The sequence below is a fragment of the Neofelis nebulosa genome, chromosome 7 (assembly GCF_028018385.1).
Source record: "Neofelis nebulosa isolate mNeoNeb1 chromosome 7, mNeoNeb1.pri, whole genome shotgun sequence".
Lineage (NCBI taxonomy): Eukaryota > Metazoa > Chordata > Mammalia > Carnivora > Felidae > Neofelis > Neofelis nebulosa.
The window spans coordinates 35,429,543-35,456,704 of NC_080788.1; the positions used below are offsets into that span (position 1 = coordinate 35,429,543).

Below are 27,162 nucleotides of genomic sequence, written 5' to 3' on the forward strand. Positions count from 1 at the left end.
CAAATTAAAATCTCACTACAATATAATTTCATAGTTAAAAGACTGGCAAAAAATAAAAGGCCTGACACTATCAAGTGTCAACAAAGATGTGAAGTTAAAGGAACTCCCAGGTAATGCTGATGGAGCTGTAATTTGGTTGTACCAAATTTTTGTATCAACTTTTGGAGAAAACTTGATGATATCTGATAAAATGAAATAATGAGCATGATCCTGGCACCCAGCAATGTCTCTCCCAAGCTCTATCACTGAGCATGATTTGATAAATGTAGGTTGCAACCAATTTTTCATTGGTCAAGAAATCAATTCAATAGGTTGAGACCAACATTTTTTTTAGACCAACATTTTTGATAGGCTAGAACAGAACAGGATATACCAGAATGGAAAACAGCAAGGGTAGGTATAGCTTCATGAAATGCTTGCTTTTATTATTTACGATGTACCCACATAAATATTTAATAACTGGGCTTTTAATAACTGGGCATTTAATACCTGGGTTTTAATGTAAATTTTATTTATTACCTTAGATTATGGTCTGAAAGCTGCTGTCCTAGAGAAACTGTTACACATATGCACCAAAAGACATGTACAAAAATGTTATTTGTGACACTTTTTAACAATACTACTGTCCATAAGTAAAAGAATAAATGTTTTTAAATTTTTTTTAATGTTTATTTATTCTTTGAGAGAGAAAGACAGAGAGCACCAGTAGGGGAGGAGCAGAGAGAGGGAGACACAGAATCTGAAGCACGTTCCAGGCTCTGAGCTGTCAGTCCCGACGCAGGGCTCGAACTCATGAACCGCAATATCATGCATGCCCTGAGAGGAAGTCAGATGCTTATTAATCAACTGAGCCACCTGGTGCCCCAAGAATGAATATTTTTAATCACAATCATACAATGGAATGTTATATAACAATGAAAACTAGTGACCTAGAGCTACAGAGAACAACACAGATCTCAAAGCATGTCAATAAAAGCAATTTAGGGGTGCCTGGGTGGCTCAGTCGGTTGAGCGTCCAACTTCGGCTCAGGTCATGATCTCATGGTCCGTGAGTTCGAGCCCTGTGTCGGGCTCTGGGCTGACAGCTTGCAGTCTGGGGCCTGCTTCGGATTCTGTGTCTCCCTCTCTCTCTCTGCCCCTCCCCCACTCATGCGCGCACGCACTTGCTCTCTCTCTCTCTCTCTGTCAAAAATAAACACTAAAAAAATTTTTTTAATAAAAATAAATAAATAAAAGCAACTTAAAAATGTGCATAGTATGATGATGCCATTTATACAACATTTAAAAGCATGCAAAACAACAACTTGATATTATTTAGGGATAAGTGCATACATATGTGGAAAAGAATTCATTCCATGAACACCAGACACAGAACTGTGGTTACCTCTGCAAAGGAGGGAGGAAATAGGATGGGGAGGCTTACACATTGGGCCTTAACTATATTTAAAAGATTTTTATTCATTAAGTTGATTGGTCGATCTACACATATTGGTAATATTATTTCCCATTCTTTTCAGAACGTCTGTATCATTTTATAATTAAAAAAATTTTTTTTAAACATTTATTCATTTTTTGAGAGACAGAGACAGAGCGTGAGCAGGAGAGGGGCAAAAAGAGAGGGGACACAGAATCTGAAGCGGGCTCCAGGCTCTGAGTTGTCAGCACAGAGCCCGATGCAGGGCTCAAACCTACAAACCATGAGATCATGACCTGAGCCAAAGTCGGCCGCTTAACCGACTGAGTCACCCAGGTGTCCCACAATTTTTTAAAAGGGAAAGATATATAAACAAAAAAGACATTTGGTTTGAAATTTATAAAATCTCCCAGAAAAAGATCAGTGACTTTAGCCACAATAAACCAACAAACAAAAACTTTTCTACATCAAAAACATCAGAGTTTTCTGACAAGATAGTGAAATAGGTAATAACATGCTTCATCTCTTCTACAAAAGTCAATGGGCAAAGCAACAAAAATACACAAAATGAATAACTCCATGGAAATGATAAAGCCAAGAGTCTTCATTAAGAGATCCACATTTCTGATGAATTTCAGGAAGCTGGAAAGCAGATAGGATCTATCAGGGAGCACCAACAAACCTACCCCACCCTCAGCCCACGCCCACGCCCACCCCTGCCATGCACACACACACATAGGCAATGAACAGAGCAGCTGGCTGGAGAAACACTCAGCTGGAGCCTCACGGGGCTGTTCTTTAAACAAAACAGAGTATCTGTCAAAGACAGATGGACAGTGTGGGTGTTTTATCCAGGGAGATGGTTAATAACTGCTACATTAGACCCAGTGGCGGGGGCGGGGAATGGCATTTGACTTGGCACAAAAGATAGTAAAGTCCTTCTATACCCCCAAATAGTCGTTCTCTTATTTTGGCAATTACAGAGTGAGCCTCCCTTTTCCCTTCCACTCACTCTAAAGGGAAGCCTGCCAATGTGTGGGATTCGACAACTTACACAAATTCAGTGATCATTCTAGGGAGAGATCTTAGAGTTAAAAAGACCTATTCAGCTCCGCAGGAGACCCAGCTACTACCGAACACGGTCCTTCATTTAAAGATTACCAGCCACCGAGGAAAATCAAAACCATGAAAGACAAAAAAAAGCAAAAATATAAGGGTGATAACTGACCCTAGAGAAATGAAGATACTGGAAAAAAAAAAAAAATCCTCAGACTTAAAAAGTCTCTTGGCTGTTTTAGGAAAGGATGCTTTGTAAAAGAAACAAACAAAAGTTAGACCCAGTGTCTTACTTATCCTTACATGTATATTCACAATTTCCTATAAATTAATATGCATGCTACTTATTATCATAATACCATAAGCATAATACTTATTAAATCTTTTTAACTGTCATAAATGAAAACAATTTCCTTTTCCATAGACATTGCTGCCTAAGCCATAATAGTAATGATCAGACGTAATACTCACTGGGAAATTCAGTAAGCAATTTCCTGGATATGCATTATGTACTTTCCAAATGAAAGACAGAACATAGAAAGGAATATGCAAAAGTCAATAGATGTCTGTGCCCCACTCTACCAAAGCCTTTTGGATTCTTACCACACCCAAGGTCCTGAGGACAGATAAAGTCCAGCCTGAGCAGTTCCTAGACACTCAGCAGTGTAACAGATTAACTCAGTCTGGATGTCTTTTGAAATAAACAAGCCATTTCCAATATTTAAATTCAATCTGGGGAGGGGCTGACAGAATTTAGAGGTTCTGGAATAAATCCATGTCTTGGAAAAGGTTTTGAAATTATCCCAACCTCCTAGAAGATTTGACTATTACTGAGCTCATATTTTCTGGTAAAACTTCAAAATGAAACCAATCTGTACTGTACAAGGAGGCCTAGAGATAAGGCATCATCTGTCCCCCAACCTTTCCAAGTGTACCATTTACATTACACTTAATTACTTAATAAGGAACTCAATGTCTCAAAAAGTTAAAAGATTGTGCCTTTAAAAGTGCTTGAGTGACATCCTGAGAGAACCTAATATTTTTCTATTGCATGTAAAAGAAAGGAAGCTTGTTAAAAAAACAAATGTTTCTATAAATCATTAGAAGTCTTCTTGGCCTGTACCACATCATACAGCCAAAATCCCTATGTCTAGTGCTTCTCACATTTGCACAAGTACAAAATACCTGAGCATCAGGCTGTTACTTCGTTGCTGAACTCGAGTAAAGCTATAAATCTAACAAAGTTCACCTGCAGAGTTCCAGAGTTGCCTTTCTGTTTTTTTTTTTTAATTTTTTAAAACGTTTATTTATTTTTGAAAGAGAGAGAGAGAGAGAGACAGAGCACAAGCAGGTGAGGGGTAGAGAGAGAAGGAGACACAGAATCCAAAGCAGGCTCCAGGCTCTGAGCTGTCAGCACAGAGCCGGACACGGAGCTCGAACTCATGAACCATGATATCATGACCGGAGCTGAAGTCGGACACCCAACCGACTGAGCCACCCAGGTGCCCTTGGAGTTGTCTTTCTGCAGTTTTGCCCCCACAATGCTAACTTGTTTCCTCCTGCTCACATGCCAGTTCTTGACCACCCTTATGTCTTTCTTCAGATTCAACAAGCTAAAAAGGATCCTGGAAAGAATCTAACCCAATGCCCTCCTTTTAGAGAAAAGTAAACTGATGCTTATAGAGTTAAGGATTTACCCAAGGTCACACAACTAATGAGAGATGATGCTGTGACTAGAAGGGGGTCTCTGATGCCCTATGCAATGCTTTTTCCACTACACCAGGCTGCCTCTTTCAACACCGCAAAAGATATATTTATGTGCATCTTCACAGCCCACAGCCTCTCCCCTCTGTGTCTTTTTCCTCCTGGTACAACCATTTATCAACTTTAAGTCACCAATAACCTCCTTCCTTGTTAATTCTGTACCCATGATAAAACAGGAAAGAATTCAGTATCCATTTAAATTAGCTAATTCATTTATTGATAATACTTCTATTATCTTTACATTTATCTTTTAAAGTGAAAAACACCTTCACACTTCCAAATCAAAACATAGAGCTTAATAATTATATCCACAATGAAACTCAGAAAAGAATGAAATTACTGTAGATTCTTACTTTGCATAATGCCATAACATTTAGCATATTCCTTGAAAGAAAAGCCAGAAATCATATATCGATTCCATGTTAATACTCACCACAAAAGTGATCTGATTGTGTCGCAGGTTAAGTTCAGTTAGTGAATCCAGCCCATTAAGATTATCAACGTGACTTAAAAGGTTCCTAGCAAGATTTAAAACTCTCAAATCACACAAATGACTAACATTTTCGATTCTGGTAATCTGTTAACAAATGAGAAAATGATGAATAGCAGGCATAAATCATGGATATGCATGTTATAAAAACCCTAAAAATAAAATATAGTCACTGGATTCAGGGACACATTTACATGAAGACATTTAAAAATCTACTTCCAATTTCCTCTGCTGTGGATAATAAGAAGTCTTTTAACTTGCAAAGCTTAACTAAAGGAACAGATTTTATAATTTGGCCATAGTAAATATTTGAAGTAAATTTTATCAAATAACCAACAAGTCCATCCTTGGGGGCATCTCTCGTTGCCCAATACTGTGCCGGGTCCAGATAAAGGTGAAGTATACATACTAGTTGCCAAATAAACAATTACTCTGAGCCCACAGCAGAAGCTCACAGTGTTTTGACCACGCAAGCCAGCCCTCTGAGAGAAAAGGCAGGGAGAAGGAATGCCACCACGCCCCCCTTGCGTCTCCCACCAATACTGCAGGATCCTGAAAGCCTGTCACGAGTCTAAATGGAAAAGATACAAGGAACTAGGATCCCCAGTGGAGGGCGAGGGTGGAAGTGCTTAAGAGAGGAGACAGATAATGTTTGGCCAGAGTGCACGATGATGGATGTGAAGCGTTTAGCACAAGAGGACTTGAGTCGTGGAACAGGCACATACTCATGAGCACCGGCCCGCGGCAGAGGAGTTCTGAGCACAGTAAGGTAGGGTAAGGGAAAGCTTACTCATGAAGTGGTGAGAGCACAATGTGATTTGAAGCCCCACTAGTGTAATACAGCAAGCACAGCACAATGTTTCTGTAGGACACAGAGGTGGGGGTCCTTGCGGGGGACTTCGCAAACTTTTTACCGTCATGTACTTAAGTTAACAATGAGTCATACACATAACGCTTTTCTTCCAAACATTAAAAAAAAAAAAAAATTCACAATCACTAGAGATTAATTTTCTCATGTGTACTGTCCTCCCAGCATTATTTGCAATTTTTTATTTAACACTTCAAAGCAGATGTTGGCTAAAAGAACTTCTTCTTAGATTTATAATCCAGTTTGTATGTTGTTATTGGATCTTCCCTTACATTCAAGAAATACCATCCAGATTCCATCTAGGTTCAAAAGGGAAAACCTAACTATGTTTATTATAAATTCAGTAATATACAAAGGGGACATCTGAGGATGTTTTAAAATTTGTCCTAAGATTTTTGGTCTAACTAATATAAAATGAAAGTAAATGAAAATTGTAAAAGAAGAAACAAGGTTATCAGTATTTGTAGATGACAGAACTGTACAATTAAATGTGGACAAAAGCATCTCAAAACTAAACAGATGACAGAATTTGAAATGTGTGTAATCTGGGGTGCCTGGGTGCTCAGATGGTTAAGCGAGTCTGACTCTTGATTTCAGCTCAAGTCATGATCTCATGGTTCATGGGATCAAGCCCCACACTGGGCTCTGTGCTATCAGCTGACAGCACAGAGCCTGCTTGGGATCTTCTCTCTTCCTCTCTCTCTGCTCCTCCCATGCTCATGCTCACACACTCTCTCTCTCTCAAAATAAATAAATAAACTTAAATTTAAAAAATGAAATGTATGGAATCAGCAAAAAGCAAAATAGACGCTGTACAAAATCAGTAAGGTCACCATAAGCTTGAGAAATTCTCCTAAAATACTAAGGGAAAATGGAGCTATGAAGAATAAAAGGTAAGACGGGGATATGGAAGACAAACAGTATAGAAGTAACAAACACAAATGGAAAAGCAATATTTAAATATATAAAATAAAACTTTCCTGAGCTCAGGAAAGATCTAGAGAATGAAGGGGCACAACTGTTATATGATATGCAAAAGATGTCTTCCCCCTCTTGCTAATAATCCTGGGGCATTTCTTTTAGAAAACCACCTTTCTCTAGCTCCTTGGTCCTGCTGGGACTTATAATTAGAATGCTTACAGTGCAGAGTTACCTTTTATTTTCTTTGGTAACTCTGAAAAGGAACATTATTAATTCTAAAATATAGGTATCAGGCTGTGATTTAAAAAAATCAGTGGGGATACCGTTCAGCTTTTTGGTTTGCAATCAGGCCATGTGCAACAGAATCATGTGCAACATCTCTGATGGAGCCTGTTACGCAGTGCAGCCACGGACAAAGTCACAAGCATTTGAGTAATGACAGAAATTTCAGGCAAAAGACGGTGTAGGGTGAGAGCAGACCTCTTGATTAGTTAATGAAGTTCACAGCAAGAAGAAGAAATGATGGGAATGTTGGAAAGCCCAGTCGTGGGTCATACTGATCAGAGAGAGGGCCTCCAGACAGACTCCAGGGCTTCCTGTTACATCTAGGAAGGCTAGATTCTCATCTCGTCTTTGTGTATAACAGTAGCCCAGACTGCTCTGTCTGGATAAAGACAACCTTCCTATTCAGCAATGCTGAAAGGGCAATGTCTGTTTTCAGGCAAGCAATCACAGAAAGGGCAAGCTGTCCCTAAAGGAAGAGATGGCATCGAAGGAACAGATTCTTCCTGAAGCATATTAGTGTCCATGTTAAAGCAAGCATTTACCGAGAGGACAAGTTCTGAAGACCAAAAAAAATCCAGGTCAGAAATCAAGAGTCAACCTCCCAGATTCCTCTGTATTCTTCACCATTCACATATAATCAGTTGCTAAATCTTGAGGTTTCTATTAATCTGCCCCCTTATATCACTATTGCTACTACTTCAGATCAAACTGCCATCCCTTTTCACAAAGACTATTAGATTGGCCTCTCAACCCTTCTGTCTCCACTTTCACTTTTCTCCAACTCATTCCATCCCCAAAACCTATTTCTTGTACACTGTTATCATTACTCAGAACATTTTCACATCCATAAACCAATTATGTTTTATTTCACAGTGCATACCAAGTATTACTTTTATTTCTAACAAAAGGAAATTCAAAAACCAAAAAATATTCACTTAATTTTCTTTTAGCTTTTTAACTACCTGCTGCTATTTTTTTTTTTTAATTGGACATTTCACCTTGAATATTCTATCTCCAGATTTTTTAGAAACCTAAGGTCAACCAAGGCTGTCTTCACTTTGGAATATTCCAAATTTCTGCTTATTGCATTTGGATATTTTCAAACAAGACTCGATTCTCATTTAAAACTTCCTTCTTAGGGCACTTGGGTGGTTCAGTTGGTTAAATGTTTGACTCTTGATTTCAGCTCAGATCATGATCTCACAGTTTGTGAGTTCAAGCCCTGCGTCAGGCTCTGCACAGTGCAGAGCCTGCTGGGAATTCTCTCTCTCTCTCTCTCCCCGCCCCCTCTGCCTCTCTCTCTCAAAACAAATAAACTTAAAAAAAACCACCTTCCTTCTTATAGTTATAGAGCCTTGAGAAACAATTTGTATGTTACAAATGTTTATTCTTAATACATGGAATATTACAAACACGATGCTGAAATTATATGACATCACACAGGTCAGCTAACAAGGAATGAGCGTGTTTCATCAGCATAATGGTCGGTAAATAATTCCTACACATTACATATGATCAGGTGATATGTTATTCATTTATCAGGTCCTCTCACAGATCTTTGGTAATGCCCAATGAATTCTTAAAGGTGTATTATAATGTGAAAACTACAAAAATATGTTTAATTCTCACATACACATTTTTAAATAAACCTTAAAATATTGCTACCACAAAATGTTTCAGTTAGTTAGGAATAGTTTTAGAAACAGGGGGCTGAAAGATGGAAGGGCAATTCTGTAGTGCAGCATACAAAGCCTTCCGTGGTTCAGCCTTTACCTGCCACTCTCGCTTCATTCCTCACCACTCTTCAACACACGCTAAACTCTCTAGCAGTAAAAAATAACTTACTATGTAGTTTTTAGTCTCAATGCCTTTGCATATGATAGTCTTTTACCGACAAAACCCCTTCATTCTTCTTCCCATTCCATCACCACCTAATTGGGTAACTAACTTCTCCCCTGCTAGAGTGACGCTAACCAGCCCGTAGAGCTGGGCAGTTCTCAGGCCAACATTCTTCCCACTCTGTGCGCACACGGAAGACACACAGACGGGGCAGGGTTAGTTTGGAACCTAGCAGATGTGGTCCATCTAGATCTGTCAAGGTTTTCATTCATTACATTAGCTTTTCAACAAAACGATGGAGACTAACAGCTGACAGAAAGCCTAGAGAGATCATGCTGAAGTTTGTACTTGACCAACTGCAGGTGGCAGTCACAGATCTTGTTCATCAACAGGCAGGGACTCATGGATCATCCCAGAATGTATAGTCACCACCTCAAGAGAGGCTTCACCTTCTGCATGAGTATGTAGCTCATGTAGCTGTTTATAAATAAATACCCACATTTCAAAGACAAAAATTTCAATGGAAAAGCAAAAGACTAAAAAACAGCCAAGATGCGCTGAGAGAGAAGAAGGGGAGTGGGGAGACAAAACAAACCAGACAGAGGAATTCAAGCAGACAGACGCAGAGGCAGACAAAATAACTGAAGAGAATAGTCCAGATTATAGAGTAATCAGGGAAATGGAAATCAAAACCACAAAGAGATACCACTTTATGTAAATTCTAATGGCAAAAAATAAGAAGTAGGACAAGTCCAGAGCTTTGAGTGGTGGCCGCTGCTGGGCTCTGGCTTCCCACCAGCAGAGAGTGAGGTGGTGTGGACAGCGGCCCCGACACCCCATGCTCTGCCACTCCCTGTGCCCCAAGCCCACCGCTCCTTGCGTCTACACCCTGCTGCCACCCCAGTCCAGTAAGCAGCCCAGATGCAGGCCATAGAGTATGTGGTGGTGGGAGACGGAGCTGCCCATAAACCCTGCCTCCTGATGGGTTACACGGCCAATGCATTTCCTGGACTATTGTCCCCAGTGTCTTTGAAAACCACTCTGCCAATGTTATGGTAGATGGAAAATGGGGAATCTGGGCTTATGGGATACAGCTGGACAAGAAGATTATGACAGATTACGTCCCTTATCCTATCCACAAACAGATGTACTCTTGATTTGCTCTTTTCTTGTGAGTCCTGCATCATCTGAAAATGTTGGAGCAAAGTGGTACCCTGAAATGCAACATCACTGCCCCAACACCCCCATCATTTTGGTGGGGACTAAACTTGATCTCAGAGACAACGAAGACACCATTGAGAAACTGAAGGAGAAGAAACTGACTCCCATCAATTACCAGCAGGGTTTGGCCATGGCTGAGGAGACTGATGTTGGAAAATGCCTGGAGTGCTTGGTTTTCATGCAGCAAGACCTCAAGAGAGTGTTTGATGAAGTTATTTGAGCAGCTCTCTGCCCTCTCCCGTCAAGAAGAGGAAAAGAAAATGCCTGCTGCTGTAAATGTCTGGACCCCTCTCCTGCCCCGTCCCCCTGGGAACCACTGTCCACTTTGCTCAAATGGTGGAGCCTTTGCACACAATGCAAAGTTTTTGTTACAGATTTTTTTTTTCCATTAAACCATTTTGAACCAATCGGTAATTTTTAGGTTTTATTCATTTAAAGTGTAAGCCTTCAAACTCTGACATGATATTAAAATATAGCCTTAAAATGGCAATCTTTCTTAAAGCCTTATTTTTCAAAAGCCCTTATTCTTGCTCAGATTAAGAGTTGCCCAAATACCTTGTGAACTAAATTACGCTGTCGGGCTGACAACACTAAGCACTGCACCATTAAAGACCTTTGTCTCAAGTTTGGAAATGCAGGCACTTCCCAACGAGTTTCTCCCAGGAAAGCAGCACAGCATCCCCCTTCATGAAATGTTGCCATCTGACCACCTGTAATTTATCAGCCCATGTCCATTCCCTAACACTGTACTGTGCGTCCTTATGGAATGAGTGTAATGACTCAACTCTTTGGATCAATCTTTTTTTTTTTTTTTTTTAAACAAAGCTTTCTCCTTGGCAGAGTTTTTGGTTTTTTTTAATGTTTATTTATTGTTGAGAGAGAGACAGAGTCAGAGTGTGAGTGGGGGAGGGGCAGAGAGAGAGGGAGACACAGAATCTGAAGCAGGTTCCAGGCTCTGAGCCGTCAGCACGCCCCGAACCCACAGACCGTGAGATCATGACCTGAGCCGAAGTCAGATGCTTAACCGACTGAGCCACCCACATGCCCTGGATCAATCTTTTTGATTTTGTAGTGAGATTAAAAAACAAAAAACAAAAAAACCCCAAAAAAACCTTAGTGTCTTCACTTCAGCTGAGATTTTGAATAGCCCTCTTACTCCTGTGTCCCTCTGATGCGAAGTGTGTGCTCTAGTGGTGGCCGCATCAGTGTGGGGTGTGTGCAGCCCGTGACACAATCAATGAATGAAGACAGTTATTCTGACAAAATATGGAGGTTAATTTACATTACACTGTACACATCACTATTAAACTGAGTAAACATGTCACGGGTAAAATTTTAAAAGACTAACCTTTGTCAAATGCAGTAAATGATGAAGAAAGGTTGGTATTATTACTAAGTGTTTTAAGCTTTTCCTTACTCTTAGACCTCCCATCCATCCTGAAACCAGGCATTTAATTCATCTTTGAACTCATCATTCCTATTGTTGCTAGCTTAGTGCTTTTCTTACAGAACCCCTTAAGGAGCAATAAAGCCTCCTTGTGTTATAAAATCTCTCTGATAATGCATTAGAAATTTTTTTGTAGATTAATAAAAGTGCATTCCTGTTTACTTATTACTTTATTCAAAGCCAATAAGCGCTTTCTTTAGTTGTGTAGTAACTAGGTGTAAAAATCACGCGTTGCAGTTATACAGTTTTTGATATTTTTAGGCATCCTAAACTATGAACTTTCTTAACATCACTATCTTGCCAAATGGCCAACACTGTACCTTGACTAATGTTGGGCCTCCTCTTTGCCTCACCCCCTTGGACACATGCTTCCTGTTGCTCTGCCTAACCATGTTCCTGTAGGTCTGTGAGGTTCCGGAAGCCTGTGTTCGTGCTAATGAAGTTCTGTACAACTTACCCACTGGCAAGAATACAAGGTTGGACCTTTCGACCCCCAGAACAAAATTTTCTACACTGACAGTTACAGAATTGTGGGGTGTTTTCACATTGACCTTTTGCTAATGCAATTAGCAGTATGTTTTGCATGTATGACTTCATAAATCCTTGAGTCATAAAAAAAGTATGACAATTCCAAATGTTGAAAAGAATGTGAAGTGACAGGATTGATTATGTATTACTGGTGGGAGTATAAACTGCTACAACCACTTTGGGAAACAATTTGATATTATCTTTTGAAGTTAGACATTAGATAATCTCTGATCTGTCAGTTTCATTCCTAGATATATACCCTAGACTACATATGGCACATGGAAGAAACACGTACAAGAATGTTCATAGAAGTGCTATTCCTAAAAGGAAACAAACAAACAAAAGGAAAAAACCCAAACGTCTACCAATAATAAACCGGAGAAAATAGTTCTCATGTAATCATTCCATGGAACTCACAACAGCAAAAAGGAGTAAACTATAGCTTCATAAATCAAAATAGATTAATCTCAGTAAGCTAATGTTGTATGCAAAAAGCAAATACTAGATGCCAATATAGAGTATGATACCTTTTCAAAATTACAACACAATACTACTAAACAAGATATTATTTAGACACACATATATGTGATAAAACCAACTTTAAAAATCTGCAAGGAATGATAAATGTGAAATCCTGAAGAGTGGTGACCTCAGAATAAAGGAGGAATACCTAAGTAGAAGAAGATCATTAGTAATATTCTAGTTGTTGGGCTAGGGCTGTAAAACATATATTTTAAAAATAACAAAAGACTGGGGTGCCTGAGTGGCTCAGTCGGTTGAGCATTCGCCTCTTGATTTCAGCTCAGATCATGATCCCAAGGTGGTGGGATTGGGCCCCATGTTGGACTCCACACCGAGCAAGAAGCCTGTTTTGGATTCTCTCTTTCTCTCCCTCTGCCTCTCTCCCCCTACTCTCTCTCTCTCTCTAAAATAAAACTTAAAAATAAATAACTAACTAAATAAATAAATAAGAAAAAACTGTCATAAATATAAGGATTCTGAATGTTTTATAAGTTTCAACTGCCATTTACTGCCATGGAATTACCATAACTTATATAAATAGGTTTAATACCTTAGAAATTTCAGTGAATCAGTAGTCTTGAAAAATTCAACACAAGTATCATTGTTAAAATTTTTATAATACCTAATTTCCTAGACTTTTTTTCAGAAAAGAAAAAAACGAAAGGGCTTTACAATACCTGATTTCCATGAAGGTCCAAGACATCTAAGCTTTTAAGGTTCTCCAGATTTGAGATTTTCTTGATTCTGAAAATCAAAATAAGCAGAGTAGAAATAGGGATGCATTTATCGTAAATCAGAACATGCTAGAGCGTAACTTATTTTTATTAAAATTTTTTTTTTTAACATTTATTTATTTATTTGAGAGACAGAGAGAAAACAAGCATAAGTGGGAGAGGGGCAGAGAGTCGGGGACACAGAAACCAAAACAGGGCTCCAGGCTCCAAGCTGTCAGCACAGAGCCCCACCCAGGGCTCAAACTCAAGAATCGCGAGATCATGTCCACTGACAACAGACTAAGCCACCCAGGCGCCCCGCATAACTCATTTTAAATTTATTCTTTCTACAGATAAGTAGACAGATATAGAAACAACAATAGATATACCTATCTATATAAATCTGTATATAGTAAGAGAGTATATGTAATTGTATATATAAAACAAAAAAATATTTCTCATTGATTTAATTATAATGTTAAGGTGCAGTCCCACTGGAGGAAAGTCCCAAAGACAGCTTAAAAGTCGTATCTTTATGAAAAATCAACTCTACTTCTAAGAACTTTAGGACAATGCACTTATTCAAGGCAGCTCCTTTTACTTCAGAATATGATCTAAAATCCTTACCTCAGTCCTCAAGGCCCTAACCCTTGTGGCTGCTTCCTCCAGCCTTATCTCCTACCATGGCTCAGGCTCTCTGCTCTGGCCACAGGGGCTTTCTTGCTCTAACCTGACAAGTTCATTTCTGCGTTCTGTAAACGCCTTGGAGCATTTACCCTTGATGCTCCTTCTTCCTCAGTGTTCTTCCCCCAGAACTTCGCACGGTTCAGTCCCCCTGCCTGTCTCCATTATTCTCTCCTTCCCCTGCTTTAACTGACTTCATTGCATTTATGCTTGCCTAAAATTATATTATTTGTTTACTTTCTTATGATCTCCTTCCTCAAACCAAAATGTGAGCTTCAAGAGGGCAGAAACTTTGACATATTCTCTACTATATCCCCAACGCTCCAAACAGGGGCTGGCACTGAGTAGGAACCCAATATATATTTGTTTAATGAATAAATAAACATATACTAACTAAATGGATGAGGTTTATGTACAAGGGTATCCATAATAGGATTGTTTATTGCAGAGATAAATTAGACGCCATGTAAGTTTGGACCTGCTCAGTTAGTGAATATTTGGAATTTTTGATTTGCCATCTGTGAAAAGCTAAAACCTTGCTATAAAGGAAAAAACACAGCATTTTATCTCTAAAATGCCCCCTCTTATATTCCTTAATGATTAGGGCCACCCACTGTCTCCCTCATGCCTATCTTTTCTGGCCACCTTATCTGTCCAACTGCCTCCAACAGGACAGTTCTTTTTTTTTTTTTTCTAAATGTTAATTTATTTTTGAGACTGAGAGTGCACACTGCAGGGGAGGACAGAAAGAGAAAGAGAGAGAATATCAAGCAGGCTCCACACTGTTGGTGCAGAGCTGGACGCAGGGCTCGAACTCACAAAGCGGAAGATCATGACCTGAGCCAAAATCAAGAGTTGGATGCTTAACCGACTAAGCCACCCAAGCGCACCATAGACAGTTCTAAAAAAATAAAACAAAAACCACTTCTCTTTTATTTTTCCCTACTACAGACCCTAATTTCTCATGCTACCATAATTCAGTAGAGGGAAAGAAGCAGTGGCAAGGAAAGGGTAGAAATGAAGTTCATACAATCCATCTTGACCATCGTCTGCCTATCACTATTCACTTCTGTTGTCATTACCTACTGCCTCAAAGAACCATTTCTACATTGCTAAATGTTTCCAGAACCTGGATCATCCTTTGAAATTTCATATTGCTGATCACTGATGTGGGGAACAAAGGCAAAAGTTCTGTTCTCTAGGAACAGAACTGCCTCGATGTTAATACTTTGCTAAGGGCAAAAGGCAATCTTAGCTTAACATTATCTCGAACACCGGCATCCTATAAGTCTCCTTTAACATATAAAAACTACTTTATCTCTATCCCCCAACATATATGTTAGCAATCATCCTCCAAGCACATGGCCCCTGACATACATATGAAGGGTCTCCTGACTAAGGTTTTATTAGACAGTAATAAATGACCTTTTCCTAAAGAATAGGTAGTCCCCTCAAGGTCCTGGAAACCTTGCTTCCAAAATTCCTTACAGACTTATGCTATCTCTAACCCCCTCCCAACTTCAAAGTATATAATCAAATGCTCCTCACAATCCCAGTGCAGCTCTTTCTGCCCATGAGTCCCGTCCCCGTGCTTTAATAAAACCACCTTTTTGCACCCAAGACATCTCAAGAATTCCTTCTGGACCATCTGCTCAGAACCCCAATGTTTTCACATGAGTCCCCATGTAAACATAATGCAAATTTAAACTTCATGAATTTCCATCTCCATTTGACCTCAGTCATCTTACATCATTGCCAAATCCAGAATTATATCACCACAACCAATTGAATCCAAATTATCTATGATAAGTGTACCTACTACTGTGCACTATCACAATGCAATTATGTTCACCTTCTCTCCCTTATCACACACACATGCCACACCCCCGTCTTATCTTTTGTTCTTCCTATCCTTATTTTTCTTTAGTATTTTAAAGGAGTTTCTCAAGCTTATGCTGACACTATCAAATAGGAAAACAGACAAAACTCTAAACAAAATTAGTGTTCTGCCTGCTTTGCCCCTGAAATATTTAGAATAGTTGGAGAAAACTACAATACCCTGATAATATGGATTAGGACAGAGTGATGCTTTCTTTTTTTTTAAGTTTAAAAAATTTATTTATATGGGGGGGGGGGGGGAGGGCATGTGTGCACACATGCGAGAAAGGGAGGGGCAGAGCGAAAGAATTCCAAGCAGGCTCCGTACTGTCGCACAGAGCGGCTTGAACTCCCAAACCGTGAGATCACGACCTGAGCCAAAATCAAGAGTAGGATGCTTCACCAACTAAGCCACCCAGGCACCCCCAGAGCAATGCTCTCTAACAGCAATCCAACTTCAGAGAGGTCTTTTACTCAACTGGTTTTATACCCCCAAGCCCATATTCCCTAAAACAGTGGTTCTCAAACTTCTGTATCAGATTCATCTGCCGGGCTTGCTAAAATATAGATTGCTGGGCCCCACCTCCAGAGTTTCTGAGATAGGGTCCAAACGTTCACATTTCTGACATGTTCTTGGGTGGTGCTAATGCTGCTCGTCTAGAGATCACATCTTGAGAATGTGATCTTAAAATACAGACCTTCCACATCAAATCTCAACTCTCCTCTCGTATGAGTTTTGAGAGGCCTGAGAAAATTAAAACTTAAAAGCTTAAGTTACGGGAAACTGAAACCTAACCAAGCTTAACCAGCTTGTTCTGCTTCTGTACAATTGCTTGGCGCACCCATGTATTCCTGATCAATCATTGTTGCCTGGCACATCCGTGTATTCCTGATCAATCATTGTGATACCCGTACCCCTGGTTGTGGTCTGACCTAAAGGCAGGAACCAATCGAATACTGTTAAGTGTCCAACTTTAAACACCAACCAATCGCAGCTCTGTAACTGTGGAAAATTCCTGATTTCCCCATGACTTGTTTGTACCTGTCTATAAAAGGGGTGTAAAAACCTCTCTCAGGGCCTCTTGGCGTCACCAGCAACGGGGGCGCAGAGGTCCAGGTTCGAACCTGCAATAAATGACCCTTGCTGCTTAGCTTTGACTCTGGACTCTGGTGGTTCATTTTTGGGGGTCTCTTAGACTCTGGGCGTTTCAGTTTCATGAGAATGAACTCACCTACTTAGAAAATACTAAAGCATATTCTAAGGATATAATCAGAGAGGCATACAAAGATTTATGGATAAGGATATTTATCACAGCATTATCATAGCAAAAAAAAAAGGACACAATATAAGTGTCTAACAGGGAAAATATTAACTATTACACATCTGTCTACATAACTATACATTATGCAGCTCTTAAAGATATATTTTCAAAACAAATGTTTTTTCAAAGAATGTTTAATGACCTGGAAAGATGTAAATAATAAAATATATTCAAGTGAAAAACACTAGCATAAAAACCAATTTTATAAAACTGTGATCAGGTAGGTAGAGTAGGGGTGCTTCTCAGTGTAGATTACCAAAACGTGGAAATAAGGCAAAGGAATGACCTCATGTCCCTTCAATGTCATATCAGAGCACTGGGAACAAGCGTACCTAAGGATCACCCATTTACTACTGATTAGAGCCCCAACTCTGCAAAGTTATGTACTAACTCACAGAAAACGGATTTAAGCTATGATGATGATTTTTGCCAGGTAGGAATGTAATTTATTTTCGTCTGTTAGAAAAAATAACCCACAGGGTGATAACTTCACTGCTCTGTAGGACATGGGCCTGTTTCATAACTTAATCATATTCTGGCACTTTTTATTTCCCATTGACTATGCATCAGTTTCTCTTATCCTCCTTTTGAGTCAGCTTTGTCATCCTACTAGTTCCCTCATTATTGAGTTAATTAAAACATTGGCCTGTAACTACTATTTGTCTGGGAATTATATGTTTAACATTTTGAAAATGATACACAAGGGATGGAGGCTGTCTCAGCCTGAAGTTCTCTGATTTGTTGGAGGATCCATGTGTTCTGTTTCTGTATTTATCAGAAACCCTGGGCAGTTTTAAGGTACTTCAATCTCAGAAAGCTTCGTGCACAGTCAATTCTTCCCATAGAATTCCACCAGGGCCTCACATACCGTTAAGCTGTCGAGTAAAACAGTTCCTGTATGTTGTGACTTCCAGCTTTCTTTAAGCTTTGACACACGGTGGCTTTGCGACTCTCACTTCCGATTTGGACTGCCCCAGTGATTAGGGAAAAAAGCAGGCAAGTCGCTGTCAGTGAAACCCAAGACCAACCAAACATCTTGCTGTCTTGTCTTCAGAACTGCCTTTGTCATAGATTCTTTCCCTACCCCCAGCACCTGAAATTACCTAAAAACAGATCCAATCAAAATGAATTCAGAGGCATATTAAGGCATCAGTTGACCAGGAGATCACTGGTCAGATTAGATACCGATATGTGAAATTTGCAGAATTCTAGCCAATTCTCAATATGACCTGAAAGATTTTTTAAAAGAAGTTCTCCTACTAAATGGACTGAAACTGGAAAAAGACAAGCCCCACCCATCACCTCAGCTGCAGACCACGAGGGGTACATCACAGCCCATCTCTGCAGGCTACGTTATGATGCCTGCGTAAGGACTACACTACAGAATCTCTATGAAGGCTAGGCTTTTTAGGAGTCAAAGACAAATCCTTAAGTGGAGACCTTCAAGGAATCAATAGGAAAGGAATATGGAATCCCAGGGCCTGGCTGAGAGTTTTAGATCTATAGTCCTGGGTGATCAGACAAAAGGGCATAGAAGTTCTATCCATTAGCCTGTGATCTGAGGGCACCAGAATCTCACAAAGATAAATAGGAATATAGAAAGCAGAGGAGTCAGACGGCAAGAACTTCAGTAGCAGAGCAGTAGGGGGGTTCTTCCGAAGCAATGTAAATTTCACATACAGACTCTCAGTACATTTCAGCAGAAATCTTTGTCGCAGTTGCTTGAACTTAGAGGAATGTGGTTGCCCTGGATTTTAACACCTGGTTCCACTGTCTTGAACTAAAACATGGTGCAGTGCTTTGCAAAGTGAGAGGGAGAAAACTTTCTGGACTCTCGCCCAGGAGGGGGCAACAATACACCCAAGACAAACCTGAGGAGCCAGGGTAAGCTCATCCCCACTCCAGCATCCCTCAGCCAGATTTGTGCCTGTACTGCCTCAGGATAGATTTGCATCTTCAAGGCTCACAGGCCCCTTGCTGTGACAAAGTCTGCTGGCCAGAGAACACCTGAAAGATTTGGGTTGTTCTGATACTTCAGAAATATGCATTTTGGGAGAATGTGAAAAGTTGTCTTTCTGACTTTCTTTTTTATTTGAGAACACTAGCAGCTCTAAAACTGTTTCACAGCTATTTTCTCTATGTGAAAAATAAAGTAAAACAGGACCAAACGCAAACAAAACAAACAAAAAGATGGGAGTAGAAAGAGGAGAGTGCATTAGATTGTTTTTACTTGATTGACCAAGATAAGGACCTAGAAAAGGGCGTTAGGTCCCTTAGACTTAGAAGAGCAAAGTGACCTCTGAAAAGGTCAGAAGGCCAGATGGGACTGGTGTCTCCAAGGCATAAATTATTTTTTAAAAACTTAAAAGTTTATTTCTGAGAAGCCAGAGAAGCTGCAAAGTAGAAGCAGGAAAAAAAAAAAAAAGTAGACTGAGAGAGGATTTAAAACATTGGGACCCAGGAGCTGCTCTTAGAATTTATGTTCAAAACTAGCAAAGGAGGGGCACCTGGGTGGCTCAGTCAGTTAAGCGTCTGACTTTGGCTCAGGTCCTGATCTCGTGGTTCACAGGTTCAAGCCCCACATCAGGCTTCGGATTCTGTGTCTCCCTCTCTCTCTGCCCCTCCCCTGCTCACACACACTCTCTCTCTCAAAAATAAATGCACATTAAAAATTTTTTAAAAATAAAAATAAATAGGGGCGCCTGGGTGGCGCAGTCGGTTAAGCGTCCGACTTCAGCCAGGTCACGATCTCACAGTCTGTGAGTTCGAGCCCCGCGTCAGGCTCTGGGCTGATGGCTCGGAGCCTGGAGCCTGTTTCCGATTCTGTGTCTTCCTCTCTCTCTGCTCCTCCCCGTTCATGCTCTGTCTCTCTCTGTCCCAAAAATAAATAAAAAACGTTGAAAAAAAAAAAAAAATTTAAAAAAATAAATAAATAAATAAATAAAACTAGCAAAGGAAGTTAAAAATGTCACTATGAAGCACCTTACCCCGGGACTGAAGGAAGAGCCCAAAGGCAATGCTACTAAAGAATAAATAGAAGCTACACAAACAGATCAATAACTCCAAGGCTCAGAAAGTAGTTAAGAAATCTCTGGGAGAGCGAACAGGGAGCACGTAGAAGAGAATGCCTTAAATGTGTGAAAAGTTGACTTCTTACTTTACCCGGTAAACTACTCCGCTGGCATACTCTTACTGTGTACAGTTTCTACATATCCAACCTTGCAAAAGTCACTTTACATCTCCATTTCTTCATCTGTGAAATGAGAAAGTTGATCTCTGAGGTCACTTCAAGCTCTAATACTCCACGCTTCTCTAATTTCCCCAAATTCCATCCAGCTACCATAATGCTCAGTTTGACGCTTGAACCAAGTATAGGCGATAAACTACATTGGTGGGCACCTTCGAGAAACCACAGAGAAAAGGGGCACCTGGGTGGCTCAGTCAGTTAAGCATCTGACGTTTGGTTTCGGCTCAGGTCATGATCTCACAGTTCGTGAGACTGAGAGCTGCGTCCGGCCCTGCTGACAGTGCAGAGCCTGCTTGGGATTCTCTCTGCCCCTCCCACGTCTCTCTCTGACAAAATAAGTGAATAAACTTAAAATATATATATATATTAAAAAAAAGAGAGAGACAGAGACAGAGACAGAAACCACAGAGAAGAGACAAGAGCCTAGAATTCTGGGACATGATCTTGGAAAAAGCACCTTACTATTACCACCAGCCAGTGAGAATAAAGAGGTAATTCAAGATCCATGCTGTGGGGGTGGGGGGAAGGGAGGGGAACCAAGCTTGGATATAATGCTGTATTTAAAATTCATTATTTGATAATACAAAAATCATTTTGGGGTTTGCTAAACAGCCCTTCTTTGTAGGCATTGCAAAAACTATCTAGTAAAACAGAATGGAGAGAAAATCATGGACAAATCTCAAGGAAATTAGTCAGAAATTGTGTAACTGCACTACACAATAGAGCCTTATAAAAGGACCTGGGGCAGGGCACCTGGATGGCTCAGTAGTTGAGCTTCGGACTTCGGCTCAGGTCATGATCTCGCGATTTATGGGTTCGAGCCCTGCGTCAGGCTCCTTGCTGACAGCTTGGAGCCTGGAGTCTATTTTGGATTCTGTGTCTGCCTCTCTCTCTGCTCCTCCCAAGCTCATGCTCTGTCTGTCTCTCTCTCAAAAAAATAAAGAAAAAAATTTTTAAAGGAACTGGGGAAGTTTATAAAGGATATAATATTAAATACACACTGAAAACACCATCCAAAAAAGAATCAATCACGAATTTTGCTTTGACAAGCACGAAATATCAAATATCTACCCTCAGTCAAGCACTGAGAATTACAAGTGAAACACATAAGCCTGAAGTGACTACTCATGTTTACATAATATAGCCCATGAAAACATAAAGTTAAGGCCAAAGTTTGCTATTCACTTCCATATAAGATATGGCACTGGAAAGCAATGGAAATAATAAAATATGCATTCAATAAATATTATTTGGTTTGGCTGTTAGACTGAATCTCATAAGATAAATTATGACTGAATCTTAATCCACGCAAATACTCTTTCCAAATTTTAGCCTATTAGTTTCTTAAGTATTATTCAATTCTGACACATTATCTGAACACCAGGAGACTCAACATTAGCCCTAAGTAAATAAACAAATATGCTCTACAAAGATTACCTGTTTTTTCCCAGCAGAAGGACACGGAGGGATCTCAGAGTAGAAAGCCCACTGATTTCTTCAATTTGGTTATCATATAAATCCAAGAATATTAGCCTCTGTAGATTAGAAATATTTTGGATCCGAGTTATAAAATTGTGTTGAAAGTTCAACAAACGAAGGTGTTCTTCTCCATCAATGATAGGACACACTGTCAGCTTTTGCCTAGAAAACATTTTTGAAAGTAAATAAGGTTTCAATGTGACAATATGCCTCCTCTTAAGAATGTTATTAATAGTATCTTTGTGTTCCCATGCTGCCAGGAGAAAAAGGTAAATACAACCACTTCTTGCCTCCAGGAACTATTGTAAATCATCTCTATTAAAAGACAATGTACTTTGCCAAAGGCATTTATCAAAATTAAGTCTAAGCTCTCATTATATTAAAAAAAATCTCCAATATTGATTATTTCACATTAAATGGACTTAACATCAGAAAACACTCAATGTAATTGCCTTCTGTGGTGAAAGTTGAGATGATTCAAAGAGCCACGTCACATAACCAAAGAAATGACCTTGATGTGAATCCACTGATACAAAGACCTCCCAGGCAACTAAGTCATCAGGAAAAAAAAACAAAAACAAAAACAAAACACATATATACAGGTGTCTCACAGAATCACTGACTCTAGAGCTGAATGACATCTTGGGAAGAGGAAGAAATTCGGCCGTCTACAGTTCACCTGATGGAAACAGTTTCATCCTGAAATCCATGCATGGAAAAGTAGTCCTCAGAAACTTAGATTTTAAAAATATGATTACACATTCAACATTAACTCTAGACTTCGCAGAACATTTAGAATGCTAAAGGACACGATGGAACCTTTACTAATATATGCCTTTAGCTGTATCTGAAAGACTCAGTCTCTATTATGCAAAAAGCTATCATATATTACATGTGAAGTAAATATGTGCAGGGCGCTTTAAGAATTCTACTGGTGCAACATATGGCAGATAGGAGGGATTCTACTCTGAGATTTTCAACAGTGTTCAAGGAAAATGTGGCTCTATCGACCAGCATGTGAACAACTCTAATGGGGAGACTTATTAGAACTATTTCCTTTCAGTAAAAATCAAGTCAATAGAATCTCTAAAGAAAATAAATCAAGCATGAGTAAAACTGTGGAAGTGATCAGAACCAACCTCATTTAGAGAAAACAGAGTGATTAGCACAAGGAAATGACTGAATGCTAATGGCCAACAAAGATATGATGTTTAGGGGCCCCTAAGTAAGTGGCTCAGTCGGTTAAGCATGGGACTTCGGCTCAGGTCATGATCTCACGGTTTGTGAGTTCGAGCCCCCCATTTGCTGTGTGCTGACAGCTCAGAGCCTGGAGCCTGTTTTGGATCCTGTGTCTCCCTTGGTCTCTGCCCCTCCCCAACACGCGTACACACACACGCGTGAGCGCGCGCGCGCTCTCTCTCTTAAAAATCAAATAAACATTAAAAAAATTAAACAAAAAAGATATGATGTTTAAAAATAGAGACCCTGAAAAAATCAGTTTAAAATAGAAGAAAAGTAAAACATAACAGATAATAGTTGAATTCTTTTCACGTATGCTTAGTATTTTGAATTCATTTCATGCATTCAAATATACTAATTTGCTCCGTGTTTTATCAGTTATAAATTAATAAATTACAAATATTCTAATTTAAAATGTATATCTTTATTCACTTAGCAAAAAACTTATATTGTCTCATTTTTTCCTGCTCCGGATTTCGTCTGTTTCTCTTAATTAAACTTACCAATACCCCCAGCTTCTAGTTCATCCAAGTTTTGAGTCAGTCTTTACTGAGAAAAGAAAATAAATAATCTCGGACCTCCCTCTTACATAAACTATTGTAGCTTAAAATAAAGTCACTTTCTCAGATTCCAAATCCAGTGACTAAATCCCAGATCCAAGGCTCACGCGTCCACCCCTTAACCCCCTAAGTCCCTGCCATCCAGCAAACCAAGCAAACACACACACATAAAAAGGCAGTGCTCTCCGCGGGGGTCATCCTGCCTACAAAATCGCCCAGTTGCTACACCTCCTGCCCCATACCAGGTGTTTACTGGACTGTACTTTTGCCTCTGTGTTTCCTGCTTGGTGCTGGAAGGCTGCCTTCCTGGTGCTCCTGGCCTACCCTAACTCCCAGGACAGCCAGAGCCTAGCTCTCCAAGCATTTCTTCTCGGGCTACATTCTCCCCTTGACCCCTCAGTCTCCTGGCTCAGAAGCTGCAGTGAGGAAGATCTGCCTTTGGAAACCACGGCCACTACCCCTGGCTCTCAAATAATGATCCCTAAGGCTCTTGCTGCTAGCCCCACTTTCTTGGTCACACCCTGGTACTGATCAAATTATGCTTGAGCTTATGGCATTTTGCAATCCTGCCATTTCACACCCAGCCTTTGAAACCGAACCGACTCCTTGGTCCTGCCTTTCCCTGGGAAGCAAGTCTCCACCTGACCAGCCGGCTTCTTCCCCCCAGATGCCCATGATACAAGGACCATCTTCACAACTGCCTGAACCACCACAAGCTACCACGCAAGTGCCTGACCTGTTATCTCTCGGCCTCACAAACACCGGCTCCTGTTAGTATCAAGGCCCATGCAACTGCAGGGCTGAGGTACTATTCCTGGCTGGGCTTGTAAAGACGGAGATAAAAATTTCCAGAAGATCCCTCAAAACGTTAAAATGGTATCGGAAGAGTTACAAACATTAGATGGCGTTAGATCACAAAACCCAGCAATACTGCCAACCTGGCACGAGAATTAGTGCCCTCAAGTGGTGCTCTGCCTACAATACAACAGCCCTCCAGAGAGCTTTCTCCCAACCAGACACACAAATGGTCCATGACAATTTACTGTCAGGCACTGCCAGCGTCAGAAGTCTGCTTACCAGTTTGCTCTTGGAAACGCACCGCTAAGCTAAAGGTATGCGAGGCAGAGATGGCTCCTCTAGGCTGCTCATAGCACTAAGGTAGGGTACGGGTGCTTCATCCACCATTCTATTGCAGAGGGCTTCCTAGACTTAAAGCTAGGGATCAAATCCTAAATATATTCACGCATTCCAACGTTTTTTAGTCTATTTTTCCTCAGGCTCTGTTCTAGGGGCTGGGGATACACAACTGAACAAAACTCCCAGTGTTTGTGGAGCTTATATTCCAGTAAGATGAGATGGACAATAAACTTGATAAGTAAAATATTTAATGTTAGAAAGTGATAAGGACTAAGAAGAAGAATAAAGCAGAGAAGGGGGCTGGGGAGTAGCAGGGTGGAAGGGATAGTAGCTTTAGACAGGGTGGGCGGGGAAGGTCGTCCCCAGCATGATAACATTTGAGTGAAGACCTGAAGGAGGTGAGGGAGTGAGCCTACTGATACGTGGGGGAACCACATTCCAGGCCGAAGGAACATCAAGTGCAAATGCCCTGAGGTGTAAGCATGCTTGGTGTATTCAAGGGGCAGCAAGGAGGTAGGCGTAAATGTGGCAGAGTGAATGAAGGAGAGATTAGGAGGAGGTTGGACCAGTGAGGTAACTGGATAGGGCCCTAAGGGCCCATACGAGGACCATGTGATAAAGTTTTTCTACCCTAAAATCCATTTTTATCAATGTCATACTCCAGAATTACCGTACTACTCTTTCAGGATATAGGTAAGCTCTGTTACATTATATAGCTATAAAATCCCTCCCCACACCCCTGGAAGGATAAATAAAAAAGTGGTAACAGTTTTATACGTACGTGGGAGAACTGAAGAGCTAGAGAACAGGAGAAGGGAGAGAGACTTGTACTTTTCCAAACTTGAACCAGGCTTATGTATTATCTAGTAAAAATAAATAAAATAAAATAAAATAAAATAAATTGTCCTCACCTTTCTAGGGTCAACCTGTCTGAGTAAAGAATTTTCTCTTCGGAAGAACGTTGGAGAATGGGAAATGATGGCATTGATGAGCTCGCCAGATTAATATGATCACCTATTGAAAACGATACACAAATTACTTGATTAAGAAAAACCTTTAAAATCTCAAGACTGAAGTTATCTTATATTTGGAGAACTTTGGCACCTACAAATATCTTTTCTGGAAAGTACAGTTTCCATAGCTCTCCACATTTAAAATTATCACATTTGAGTTTGTTTCTTTCCTCCTCAAACCTCAACTATGTATTCTGCATATACGTTCCGTATAGACCAAATCATTTTTCCCTCACCCTAGAGATTGGCTGAGAGTACAGAACAACTCTAGTGTCATCTTTACCCCTTTATAAGGCTGACTCCTCGTACTAAAATTTAACTCTCTTATAACTGACATGGCGGTCCCTCATTACCAGATACGTTTGGGCCAGCACTATGACAGCCCTGCCGGGTTCTGGACTTTGAAGGTGTCTGAAAGGAAGAATCTCCAAATGCTGATAAGGAGCTCATGGTAGTTTTCATTTCCAGCCCACATAGATCTGTCACGTTTGTTGTGGACGAGATGCATGATGATTTATTACGAGGCGAAGGGCTTATTACTCTTCCATCTCCTTCAAAATATCAAAAAGTTGGTCACAAAGCTACACAATACATGACTTTGCTACTGGAAATACAGAGAAAGTAGTCTGGGAGAGCAAACGTAAAGCTGGCATCGTCACTTTTTCTGTGTACGTTCAGCTACTATTAGTTGAAAATACTGCAGAGACCAATGGATGTGGATAAATGCTGTACAATTGTAGTTAGGGTCCCCAGGGTATGACACTCCTATAGGGTGAACAGGCTGCGGTCCTATTAACCTGACTGCCAGCGAGTAGCTTGCAACCTAATGGCCAAACACATATGAAGTTAACAAACTATACACAAAATGCAGGATAAAAATGGTATCTCTTATATAATCACACATAAATGTGACAATTATTTTTCACTTAAGAAGATGGCTACAAACGGGTTTGGGGGGAGGTGGATGTTAGGATATATTCTAAAGACCCAGAATAATGCAGAATGGTCAGGAAAAGATGCTGGGGAGTTCCAGAGACGAGGTAGGATTTGAGTAATGGGCTAAAGGAGAAAGTTTGAACACCAGAAGAAATCTACTGTATTTTCTCCTATAAAGACAACATTCCTGAAGGCAGCAATTGATGCTGGAGGGAGCAATAAGCAGTAAAAAGGAAACTATGGTTACCACAGAATTCTGCTCAAACGGACCACCAAGATAAAATCATAAAACCAAATCTAGAAAGCTAACATACTTTTGGGGAGACCATCAGATAATATGATGGCAAATTAAAATCAAGTTCCATATAGATAGTATTAAAAAGCTGTAAAGCAATGGTATCTGCTGGCTTCCATAGGTCTGCAAGGTATAAACCGAAGTATCACACAGCTAGCTTCTTGCACAAAATAATCAGTGCTAATACTCCACTTTTCTAACTTCTACAAAACATCACTATAGCTAATAATGAGGTTCTAGAGTATACGCATTCAGAACTGACATCATGTTCGCCAATGAACCGGTCTTGGGATAGGATTCGGCT

General features: G+C 40.1%; 1 protein-coding gene and 1 pseudogene across 4 annotated transcripts in view; one reads left to right on the forward strand and one right to left on the reverse strand.

The window, feature by feature from the left end:
* Nucleotides 1–27,162, reverse strand: part of LRRC49 (leucine rich repeat containing 49) — a 145,327-nt gene that overhangs the window by 111,788 nt on the left and 6,377 nt on the right. For 2 of the 4 annotated variants that reach the window (XM_058737201.1, XM_058737203.1), the window contains 5 exons: nucleotides 25,981–26,178; nucleotides 25,526–25,628; nucleotides 21,637–21,840; nucleotides 13,033–13,099; nucleotides 4,668–4,811 (listed from right to left, as the gene is read on the reverse strand). In XM_058737201.1, coding sequence (XP_058593184.1) covers nucleotides 4,668–4,811; nucleotides 13,033–13,099; nucleotides 21,637–21,840; nucleotides 25,526–25,628; nucleotides 25,981–26,178 — 716 coding nt within the window. The remainder of the gene's footprint in view (nucleotides 1–4,667; nucleotides 4,812–13,032; nucleotides 13,100–21,636; nucleotides 21,841–25,525; nucleotides 25,629–25,980; nucleotides 26,179–27,162) is intronic. The other 2 variants (XM_058737202.1, XM_058737204.1) reach the window with 1 other exon arrangement.
* On the forward strand, nucleotides 9,559–10,134 carry LOC131516324 (ras-related C3 botulinum toxin substrate 1-like; annotated as a pseudogene).